Source organism: Falco punctatus, assembly GCF_963210335.1.
Source record: "Falco punctatus genome assembly, chromosome: 18".
Lineage (NCBI taxonomy): Eukaryota > Metazoa > Chordata > Aves > Falconiformes > Falconidae > Falco > Falco punctatus.
Window position 1 is genome coordinate 1,934,695 of NC_137598.1, and position 11,824 is coordinate 1,946,518.

At 46.3% G+C, this 11,824-nt stretch overlaps 2 protein-coding genes across 2 annotated transcripts in view; one reads left to right on the forward strand and one right to left on the reverse strand.

The window, feature by feature from the left end:
• LOC308054934 (uncharacterized protein) overlaps positions 1–11,824 on the reverse strand; it is a 155,738-nt gene that overhangs the window by 12,292 nt on the left and 131,622 nt on the right. The window lies entirely within an intron of this gene.
• Positions 9,168–11,566, forward strand: LOC308054930 (uncharacterized protein). Its single transcript, XM_080368399.1, has one exon. It carries the CDS (start codon positions 9,185–9,187, stop codon positions 10,196–10,198), a length of 1,014 nt encoding a protein of 337 aa, XP_080224525.1. The 5' UTR covers positions 9,168–9,184; the 3' UTR covers positions 10,199–11,566.

Genomic DNA, 11,824 nt, shown 5'->3' on the forward strand with positions numbered 1-11,824 from the left:
TCCAGCCTCATTAAGGTATGGTCATTTCTTCTGGTCTCACCAGGGCATGGCCATTTCCTCCAGCTTTGCCAAGGCATTGACATTTCCTCCAGTCTTGCCAAGGAATGGCCATTTCCTCCAGCCTCGCCATGGCATGGCCATTTCCTCTGGTCTCACCCAGGCACGGCCACTTCCTCCAGCCTCACTAAGGCATGGAAATTTCCTCCAGTCTCTCCAAGGCATGACCATGGCCTCCAGCCTCACCAAGACATGGCCATGCCCTACAAACTCGCAAGCCGTGGACGTTTCCTCCAAGCTGTACAAACCACTAGAGCGCAGCATGCACACACGCAACCACCCCCAGCAACAGCCTGGTAGAACCAGATCCTGGTAGCTGCGAAACTGCCTTCAGACAAGCTCTCTCTCCAGGAAAACAGTTTAAACTGGCAGCCTGTGACCTAGACCGAGCCCAGTGCCTCTGTGCCATAGCACCCTAATGTCTGAATGCTCCTTATTGTACCAACGCACCAGTGCGAAGCTAAATGTGAGTTGCCAACGCTCCCTGCAGCGCAACCACAGCCTCCTGTTCCCACCGCCGTAAAAGCCAGGGTGCTTTATCCCAGCTGCTGGAATTATTCTGGGCATTGAGAACACACACTGAAACGGTAGTGGGGCTGCTCCTCGTGTTCTTCACAGGAGAGTCTGTTCAGTTGATGGCTGCGGGGCAGTAAGGTGCGTGCAGGGAGAGGAGGGAGGAGGATAAAGGAAACACAAAGGAGCAAGCAGAGATAGCCTTTTTGTTGTATCAGACTCATAATTAGAAAGCAGCATACAGGCTGTAGATAATAGAACTTAACATATTATTAGCCCAGCAAGCAGTAAACCTGCAGTCTCGCTATTTCAATGATTTAAGAGCACTGAAGGCAAAATACTAACCCCATTATGCATTAGAATGAAATGCTCCTCACTTGGACTCCTTCTTGCTTCATTTAAAAAATGTTTTATTACTTAATGAACTCTTGCTGTTCTGCAATTAGTAGCCCCACACACCTCTTTGTTCTCATTGCTACCAGGCTCAGTGGAGGTTAGACTCTGCTGAAAATCTGACTACATGATCATAATAGCCCTGGTGGCTTTTAAAATACTTAAGCTGAGTTGTGGAGTTTCAACACAACTTTCTCTCTCCCCAGTACCCATATCCATCAGCTCCATCCATTAGCTGGTCTTCCAATGGGAGAGAAACCGGGGTGCTGAGGTTTGAACCCAAACCTTGATCTCAGCCACAGCTGTCCCCTCTGCCAAGAGACATTGATGCAAAGGCACAAAGCCCCCAGGAGCACAGCCCCAGGGTCTGCCATCACCTCTGCTCTCACTGAGGAAGCAGCATGTGGTCGCCCAGGCACCCAGCTGCAGAAGATGAAGCTGTAAAATAGATCTAGTGGAGCCTCTATCACAGCAGCAATGACAGCATGAAGTTACTGTGGCATGCCCCACGTTTTGTTCCTCTGCCATCGCTTTTAATACGCAGGAGCTACTTTGGCTTGGGAGGCTTCTGGTTTTGCTGTTGTTCCAGGTTTGGCACAGATATGAGAGCTTGCGGTGCCTTGGCTGGTGGCGGCCATTTCTTGGTGCTTGGTTTTGATATAAAAAGCTCCTCAGGTTTCTTTTCTTTTTGGCTGTTACTGTGTCCAGCTCTGCCACTGCTGGGTGCCTGGTGCTGGCTCTGGCATGGCTTTGCTTACTGCAGGTGGCAGAAGGGCTGCTTGCTTGCTCTGCTGCTGGCTTAGCTGGGAAGACATCCTTCTTGCCAGCCAGGGAGAGAGAAAAGCATTGCAGGAAAAAAAAGAAGATCCAATGTTTCTGAGGAAATGAAAACCTGCACTTTGTTTTTCTTCTTGTTAAACAACGAAATAAAAAATTGCACTTTGTTTTTCTTTTTCTAAAACAATGAAATAGAAAACTGCACTTTGTTTTTCATTTTGTAAAACAACAAACAGAGAGAGGAAAGAAAAGCAGCAGCAAAATCACCATTTTTCTGTTAGAAACACTGGTAGCTTTGCCTCCATCCGCATACAGGTGATAGAGTGAAGCAAACTGTGAGAGCCCAGGATTGTTATGATTTTAATGACTAACTCGGAGCAATGGAAAGGAGAAGATCCAAGATAAGTCTCTCTCTTCATCTTGAAGACCAATAATTGCCTCTCCCAAGCTATCTTCCTGCTGTATATTAATCTGCTTAATGTCCCTTTCATTACTTACACCTTGTCAGATGATCTTTTTTCCAGCACTCAGCTGGGTATTGGTATGCAGCCCAAACACCTCTGCGGACACCAAGGCTGGGTCAGAGTCTGTTTTGTCAGACACAGCATTTGTGCAAGGCTGTGAGGCTCCTCCAAATCTTCCTTGCTGCTCTGGGATTCACCCTTCCCTTTTCCTCCCCAGGGAGTTTGTTCTATCAGCCAGAACATGTTAATAAACGAGATGCTCGGGACATACTAAGCTTTTAAAATTTCCTTTTTCCATAGCAATTCAGCTAATAGAGCAGTTTTAGGATTATAATGCATATATGTTTGTATAATCTCCAAGTCCTCTGGGCTTGATTCTTTTCCTATAATCACCTTGTGCAATGGTATGATGCCATCAAAGTCACAAGAACGGCATAGGTATAACCAAGATTATCTCAATTAATCCGTGGCATTACACAGATGCAGAAACAGTTGGAGAAGAAACAGTTTAATTCCTAGAGCCTGCAGCTTCTGAAATTTAATCTCAATTAATTCCATTTGCAAACGGAAGAGCCTGAATTTCCCATCACCAAACTCGAATCCTACCATAAGTCATATTATGGCAAGTCTAACTAATGGTATTTAACAAATTCATTGGAATCAAATGTACTCAGCCCACCAGTGAAGCAATGAATCTCTGCAAAGCCAGTGTAACAGACTTGGGAGACGGAGAGCTCCTTCCACACGTCAGGAGCCCGACCTCCCAGGGAGAAGGGCCTCTGCTCCCTGTGGTGTACATTTTTTCACAGCTCCAGAACTGCCCAATTGCAGAAACAGGTGTTTTATCCTGACCTTTAGGAGAGAAAACGCCCCATTCTTAGGCATTTTCTGTTTTGGCAGCAGAAGGCTGTTGTGTTGGCCACACCTGAAGCCTGAAAGCTTGTTCTTTTTCAGATGTTTTCCAAATGCTCTGCTCTAAAGCCCCATGGCTTCAGTCCCGCCAGAAACAACAAAAAAAATAACCCAGGCAGCAAATTCACACAGAAATGCAAAATGTGGGGTCTGAACCTCGGGGATATTCAAGGTCTTTTCTGACTTCTTTAGAAGCAGAAAGCAACACTAACTCAAAGGCAAGCGGTGCCCCGAGACCCTCCCTGTTGCACTAGCACCTGCCTGACCACTGTGCAGCTGACCCTCCAGCACATTGCTATTTTGTCCCCTTCCAAGAGGGAAGAGAAGCCTGAAACGTGGCACTGCACCCCAGCTCACTGCTTTCCAGCAGCAGCAGCGTGGCAAAGATGAGCACGACGCTAAGGTGACCCTCAGGCTGCTCTACTTTACAATGGCACGTCCTGGCTTATGGAGCAGAAAAGGCTGATGACAGGCTAAACTCCAACAAGTTCATTCCTGAGCTGGAGTGCATGAATGAAGCAATTGAGGATTAGGCTCTTTGAAGTGATGGCTGACTGGAAAGTGTTCCTGTTGTGCCCAATGGGTTTTCAACGAGGCAATCTGTTGCACTCGAGAAGCACAGTAATTCTGCAGAAGCAGCTAGGAATAAATTTAAGCAGGCAATTAGGAGAAGATTTTCAAGAAGCAGTGCAGGGAGACTCTGGAAAAGGCTGCCAAATCAGAAAACTGGAATGAAAATATGAAAGAAGGTTTAAGATGGAGGTTGGTGAATTTATGGAAGAGGTTTTATAACTATGAATGCAGAGTCACAGGCTTAACTCAGTGATTCACCACCCACGTGCGTCTCCTGAGAGTTGTTAAACTAATCCATTGATACAAGTTTAATATGAAACCGTCTGGTTCCTGTGAAGCCCAGGTGCAGTATTGTAGCAAAAGCAAAGAGGAATCACTCAGGAAATAACAGGAAGGAAAAAACAATATTGAAGCATGGATACTTCATATCCAGTACTTGGATGCTACAGCATTTGGCCATCCCTGTGGGTGACCAGCTTCTAGTATTCTGTAACACGAGTGGACAGTCCACCTCCAGCACTAGGAGAGAAGATGCTTTAGTGACTGGACACACAAGCAGACAGACCGATACTAGGAAATTCAGTAACAGGTAATTATGTCTTTTGTCTCGTGAGATGAGTTAATCAAGATGTCCACCCTAAAATGATGACAGGCACAATAATAAAGAACAAAATGGGGTGTTAGCGAAATAGTGTCTAATTAAGCCATCAGGGCAAGCCATGTCTTGGGAGATCCAGTTCAACAGCTTCTGAATCACACCAAGACGTGAAATCCAGGAGTGCAATAGTTTCCTCAGATCATCTTCTCTGTGCACAAAGGTTCAAAGTAATGGACAGAGAAAAATCAAAGAACATCTATGCAGATGTGAGGTGAGGATCACACTGAGCATTTCACATTCTGAGCTGAGGTTCTCTGCCATGGCCTTCACTTCTAAACAAGCTGATCCTTTTCTTCAGGCTGAGACAATACAGCTTCAGGACCCTTAGAGATATTGAGACACTTGTCTCAACGATAAACCAGGGAAAGCTGACAGCTACAGACCTCCATTCAGAGCTGCTAGAATAACTGCTGCAGCGCCTTAGACTTTTGAGGACTTAATTACCTGATGAGCATTTGCAAGGCCACTGACGGGCTGACAGCAGCACAGTACCTACCCAAGCTGTGTGGGAGCTGACGTAACATTTTCTGCCTAGGAAGGATGAGCTCGGGCCAATATTTTTCTCCCTTGTGGTGTTACGTTCGCTGGAATTAGTGGTACCACTTCAGTATCGGCTGGGAGCTGAGCTGGGCTCCTCCAGGTGAGACCTGAGGAGCTGCTTACCTCCACGTTCACTGTAAAGGCACCTTACTCAATGCACGTTTCTCCCGTAGTTTCCCAAATGTTTCAGCGAGGCACGTTTCACTGCATATGGTATTTGCCTCTAAAAATAGTCTTTGTGCAATTCACATGGAAGGGGAAAGCAATTACACCTCTACTATGGGAAAAACATTCACTCCCTTTCCACGGACTGACTTCAGAGCCTCTTCGATGATAATTACCATCATTTTTCTGCTGAGGTTGCTGACATGGAGGTGAAGTGACCTCCCTGAACCTCTCCAGACCTGGATCCAAACCAGTGTTTAAGGTCAGGACAGCCCCACCTTCTGATCTCCAGACAGGGCTCAGGTCGTCTCCCTTCCAGCTATGGAAAGTGATTTTCTGTAATCGCTTGATGTTGCAAGTTGAGGCTGGAAATGTGACACCTAAATATTCCAGAAACCTCACTGCTTGCTTAAATAAAAGCAATGTCTCAACAGACAGCCATGGCTGTACAGCCTGTAACAGTCTTTACCTCAACACTGCTACAGAGGTGCTACGTGCCCTGTTTCTCCCAGTTGCTCTGACTGACGGACGTAACAAGGGTTGCTGAAGCTCTGGCCTGAGGATGCAGATTCACTTGCAAATATTGCACAAATATTCAAATGCAATGTGTGATCCAACGAAATGTGCCATCTCCTTTCGAACCCAGATGCTCTGTCCTCTTCAGGCCAGCAAGTGCAATGATAAACCCCACTTCTTTTATGAGCCTGAGCTTATTCCCTCCATCTTTCTGCTTTGAAGGTCTATATTCCAGGAGCATATCTCAGCAGAAGGGTTATTTTGATAACCATGAAGCGTGATGCTGCCTAGAAAGCAGACAGGCAGGTTCTCTGCTGCTGGAAAGTGTCCTAGTTCCTGCCTTCAGCTGAGCTACGACTGCAATTTGTACCAGCAGAGCAGCAGGTGAAACCTGAGTCAGGGTTAGGTCTTGGGCTGGGATATTCCCCTTGCTAGCAAGGGCTGGTGACAAAAACTAAGCAGCTCCCGGAGCCAGGCAGGCGGGCAGCAAGGCAAGGGCCCCACCTTGCTTTGCAAGGCAAGAAGGGGAGTTACACGGATGAAGTCACGCTACAGCAGAAGAAGATGTGGTCTAAAATTCAGGTGTTCTGCCCTTCGGTTGTCAAATGATTATCAGCAGAGGAAGTTACACCACAGCCAGAAACAGCTTCTTATGTTCGCAGCCCAGGAATCCCAGCCGGTGACGGGTACCAGCTCAGCCTGTTGCAACGATTGCATCTGTAGCGCGTGCTCTGATAAGAGCTCTGGTAAAATGGTGGAGACAGGACAAAGATAGTCCCAAGACAACCAAATGTGATGAAATTCACCTCTGCGTGGGACGTGTTGTCTCCGCTGCTGAAAATAATCCTACCATCAGAAACGAGGACTGTTTGACTTCCATCCTGATAGCTCCCTGAGATTTTGAGGATAATAATCAGCGAGCTGTTTTCACCCAATAAAATTTTCACATGGAATAATGCTTAGTGAATATACTGTCTAAGCTACAAGCTCTCTTTATTTTACATGTAGATTGAAACATCTTTTCAAATGCATTTCTGGCACCTAAATGAAACCAGTGTCCAAATTCCATTTGAATGTGATAAATCTTGTATACTATTAAAAAAAATCCCTTTACTTTTCACATGATACACAGAGATCAACTCCATTTTCTCTTCTGTCACGTTTGGATGGGCTGGAGATGCATCTTCTGTACAATAACACGCATCCAAAATTATCTGTTCTGAAATGAAAGCAGTATGAAATCTACGAAGATCTTCATGGAGAAAAAAATAAACCCATCCATCATGAGGCTGTAGGCTCACCAGAGAGTCACCTTAGGGTATTCACTGATAAAAAGTAGGTGAGAGAAGTACAGATTAGCCCCCTTGCCTTAAACTACAAATACATGCTAAGAAGCGGGTGTATTAGCTGACGTGAAGTGACTCATGCATGACTTGAAGTGGAACCACACTGGCTGACACCACACCAAGACCCCTGACCTCGACGGGGTCTGCAATGAATTCATTAACCTGAAGGTCTGACCTTTATTCACAAGGAAAGCTTTTTGTTAAATTGGGTTAGTCAAAAAGGGGAATAAAATGCATTCTGCACCAAAAGCCTCTCTTCACAATGCCTACGTGTAAAACAAGTCTGTGGAGGAAATGCATGATGGCAGTTGTGAAAGAATGAGCTCATTACCTAGGAGGACTCATTCCCAGAAGGCAGGGCTTTGAAACCATATAAAAGTTCTGAAATCTCCATGCTCCACCATCCACTCGACTTCGTGCTTCTCCCTGTTGACTGGTTGGGTAAGTCAGAGAATACTGATACCTTTTTGCGATGTCTGTAATTTTACTGCTTGGCTTAACGTAGGCAGACTCTTTAAAGAAGCATTTTATTTGATAGCTTTGAATATGCAAAAGATTCCTCCAAAGAAGAGAAATCGTGGGTATTGGGGTAGGACAAGCAGCCTTGGAAGGACTCTGCAAGGCAAATTCAGATTGTGTCTAAATCTGAGGATAGTTAAATGCTAAATTAGACCCTTTCGGAAGAAGAGATTAGATAAAATTATGTTGGCTTAAGTATAACTGATCCTGCCTTCAGGGAAGGAGAAGGTCTAAATGGCCTCCTAAAGCTCCTTCCAAATCTGTTCTCTGTGATTCTGCTATTTATAACAAGAATATTTTTTAATCTTCAATTTCACCATGAAATTATTTTGTAAAAGAGAAATTTGGGAGTATGAGGGGCTGTAGGGAGCAGAAGGTTGCAAGTATTCCTAGCGTGCTGTCTCATCCATGCTAACCATCTCAAGGGCAATATATTAATTTGGCTTAAGATCTTATCAGGTCCTTACAAAGAAAAGAGCAAGAGATAAGTGATATTGATCTGAAGGATCTAGAAAGATCCAGAAGAGAGCAATGAATTTGCTTTGAAGATGTGCTGAGAGGAGTAGGCAATGCAGGGAAGGGAGAATGAACTTGCACACTCTCACATCATCTGCATTGGTGCTAGTCTTGCGTTGAGGGGACATGAAAAAGCCCCTTCCAGCCCACACATCTGTGATTCTAACCTTTTATTTGTGCCCTTAGATTGTCTTGAGAAAGACAGCAATGCAGGCTTTAGCAAAGGCACAGCATCCATCCAGCTGAGCCTGGTCCTGCCTTCAGCAGCCCAGGAAACAGAGGCAGTTCCATAAATTGTTTGCAAAACCCATTTGGCCTGTTGCACATTACTGGCCTTGGGAGAAGAAATCCCTCCTGATTATTCTGATTCATGCAAGCTACATGGATTATTAGTGGCCAGGATAATCCAGAAACATAGGGACACATTACCACTGCTAATTCTTCCCGTGACAGCTGGAAGAACTGTGCCACAGGTAACCTCAATCCATCACATCACCAATGATGTCAGAGTGAAACCAGAGCAAGAGGAGGAGTTGGTCTATTGTGCTGTAAAGAATCTTAATACTACAGAAAGATATTGGCTTACTTGTGAGGTCCACCTTGAAGCCTTAGCACCTCACATTTCGAATGCCAAGTAAAACCGTTTTAAAAGGGGCAAAATTAAATGAAGTATTTCTGGTTTGTAAAATATCCCGTTGGGCCCAGAGTGATATTTTTCTACTTTTTGATACCCCGAATGTTTTTAAATGTTTGTCTTCAGCATTCATTATTTTTTTGTTATTGTTTTGACTTTCTGAAACCGCTATCAAACCAGCAGATCTGTTATTTGCCAGCTCCTCTCATCAATTCCCCAGGACAGAAATGAAAGGGAGTTCACACATTGAGAAGAGCTAAGCAACAGGAGGAAGAGCTCTGAAGTGTAAATCAGCTCCGAGTTCAAAGGAGTGGCTCTACCTTTACCTCTAGACCTGACAGGGCTGTCCCACATTGCAGAACACAAAGGAGATAACACAGAGTCAGAGCAGGAGCTGAAAGGCAGGATGAAAAAGAAAGAGCAAATCATAATTCTTTCTGAGGCAACCTGCCTTGGGAAACCAAGGGCAAACTAAGAGAACTTTACTCTTGCAGCTGATTCATGTTTCTTATAATCCTTTCACCCTTATCCCAATGCAGTTCATTTAGCAGACACAATAACACTCTGACCTTTCTTTCAGATAATCTTGTTTCCTGCAAAGATGTCTTTGAATCAAATGCAGATCAAGCAGGAAATCACCCTCCCACCTGGCCTGAGCAAAGTGAATTCAAAGCAAAGCCAAGAGCCTGTGCCCTGCACTGAGCCGGTCCCATGTCCACAGCAGCAACCTGAAGTCCAAGTCCCAACATCTTGTCCAGAACCAGTCCCAGTAGTAGTGGTACCATGCCCGGAAAAAACAGTGCCATTGCCAACTCCAGTGGTGGAACCCAGCAAGGGAGAAACACCAGTGGTCATAATACCCCAGTGCCCACCCCAGGAGCAGCAGCAGCAACAGCAATGCACGTTACCACCAACTGTCCCACCTGTATCGTGCCCTGAGCCTGTTCCGTGCCCTGAAGAGAAACCAGTGTGCAAAGAGCTGCCTGTGCAAGACCCTGTTTCCTGCTCTGAACCAACTCCACAAGTGCAGGAGAAGCAGGAGTGCAAGGAGATCCCTCTGCCAGTTCCTGTTACCTGCCCGGAGGATGCAGCATGTCCCCAAGAGAAGCAGGAATGCAAGCAGATCCCTGTGCCCATCCCTGTTCCATGCCCTGATCCTGCACCATGTCCCCAGGAGAAGCAGGAGTGCAAGGAGATCCCTGTGCCCACCCCATGCCCTCTAGAGAAGCAGGAGTGCAAGGAGACCCCCGTGCCAATCCCTGTTCCCTGCCCTGAACCCACACCATGTGTCCAAGAAGAGCAGCAGTGCAAGGAGATCCCTGTGCCAATCCCTGTTCCGTGCCCTGAGCCTGCACCGTGTCCTCAGGAGAAGCAGGAATGCCAGGAGGTCCCTGTGCCAACCCCCGTTCCATGCCCCGAACCCACACTGTGTGTCCAAGAAGTGCAGCAGTGCAAGGAGATCCCCATGCCCACCCCCTGCCCTCAGGAGAAGCAGGAGTGCAAGGAGACCCCCGTGCCAATCCCTGCCCCCTGCCCTGAGCTTCCAGAGAAATGCGCTCCCATTGAGCAGCAGCAGGTGAAGCAGCCCAACCAGTGGCCCCCCATGCAGAAGTAACTTGCGGCTGGCCAAGGAAGCCCTGAAGAGAGAAGATTGCAAGCCCAGACCTCCTCTCCCCGTGTCTCATGACCAGAGGTCATTTTCCAACGCCCTTTTATTCGCTGCAGAACTTCTGCCAAGCAGCACAGCTTCCAGCTGCCCCCCAGCTAACGCTAGTGCTATCCCATACTAACAGCCATAAGCTAACTGACGCGGCAGGACTGTCAATAGATAATAAGGCTTCAAGCGGTGTTGTAGGCATGTGCGTTCAGCTTTCCAGCGGCCTGAATTTCTGCCCTCTCCCAATCACCCCACTGGCTTTTAACAGCCCAGAGAGAGACCAAAGAGCATGATGGCACGCACGACTCGGGGTTCATTAAGCTAAAGATTCAAACTGAACCCGAATGCAGTTAGGGACCGAGAGCTCATCGTCCAGACCTGCACACTGCCTCCTGGTTTTCATGCCTTCCTCCCCACCTCCCCCCATGTGAATGCCATCTCCCACCTTGCATTTAAGGATTTTGCCTATTAATAATAGGATTTGAGGTTTCTGCAGAACCTCAGGGGTTCTGGTGAATGGCAACAAGACTTTCTGAATCATGAATCCATAGTACTGAATATTTTAAACAATTAAAACAAATCTGCTGGGCTGGAGGAAATAGAAAGATTTTTACCAAAAAAAAAAAAAAAAAAAGCCATCCCCTCCTAATTATCTGCTTAGCTGAATTGGTAGTAATCAGCGCTTTCCTCAGAGAGCTCACCTTGGATTTTCTAAGATGTGTAAAAGAGCAGCTCAAGCTGAGATTATTTATGGAAAATATATAGATAATTAAATCCAATCCAGACATGTTTTGAAATAGATTAACCTCAGGCGTGGCTTCCATCTGTTAGACAGGATAAAGGAGGAAGCATACACACTGCTGTCTCAATTACACCCTGGAACATGTTTCACCACACAATGTTGTTGCGTATGTATCTGGTACTTATCTCTAATTATTTTAGGCTGACATTGTATCCAGGATTTATTTCATTGTGAAAATCAACAATAAAAATTACTTTGAATACCAAGCGGTGGTGATTTTTAATAGCTTCTGCTTAAAAAAAAAAAGATGAAAAGGAGCCTCAGCTTGCAGCGCTCAAGTCATTTTTCAGGCTCAGAGCTGGGCAAATCAAGATGCAGAAACTTGGGTGCTCACAGGGGACCCTGGCTCTGCTGCTCCTCTCCAGATGCCCGGGTTAGAGCCCCTGCACAGTGTCAGCCCGCTAGCACTGAGACACTAATTGCACTGAAACACCTCATAGCAAGACCCCCCACCGCCAAGCACAGCACATGGCATTGGCTCACCCCAGGCTGTCCCCACAGTCGCTCTGCCACTCTGCCCAATTTACGCATATTCCCAGCCACTCTGTGACCTTCAGCAGACATAAGGCACGGGCATGTCTACCAGGCAGGTTGCAAGCACAAGCAGATGAGTTTTTCCCACACTTCAGATGCGCCAGGAGTGATGCAATCCCACCGGTTTGGCCCTGTACCTGTTAGATGGGTGTTAGATACATCCAACCTCATTGTTTGATCACAGCACCGTGCCGAGTTTGCCAAGCAAGCTCACATCGGTCTGCCAGACACCAATACCTTATCGCTTA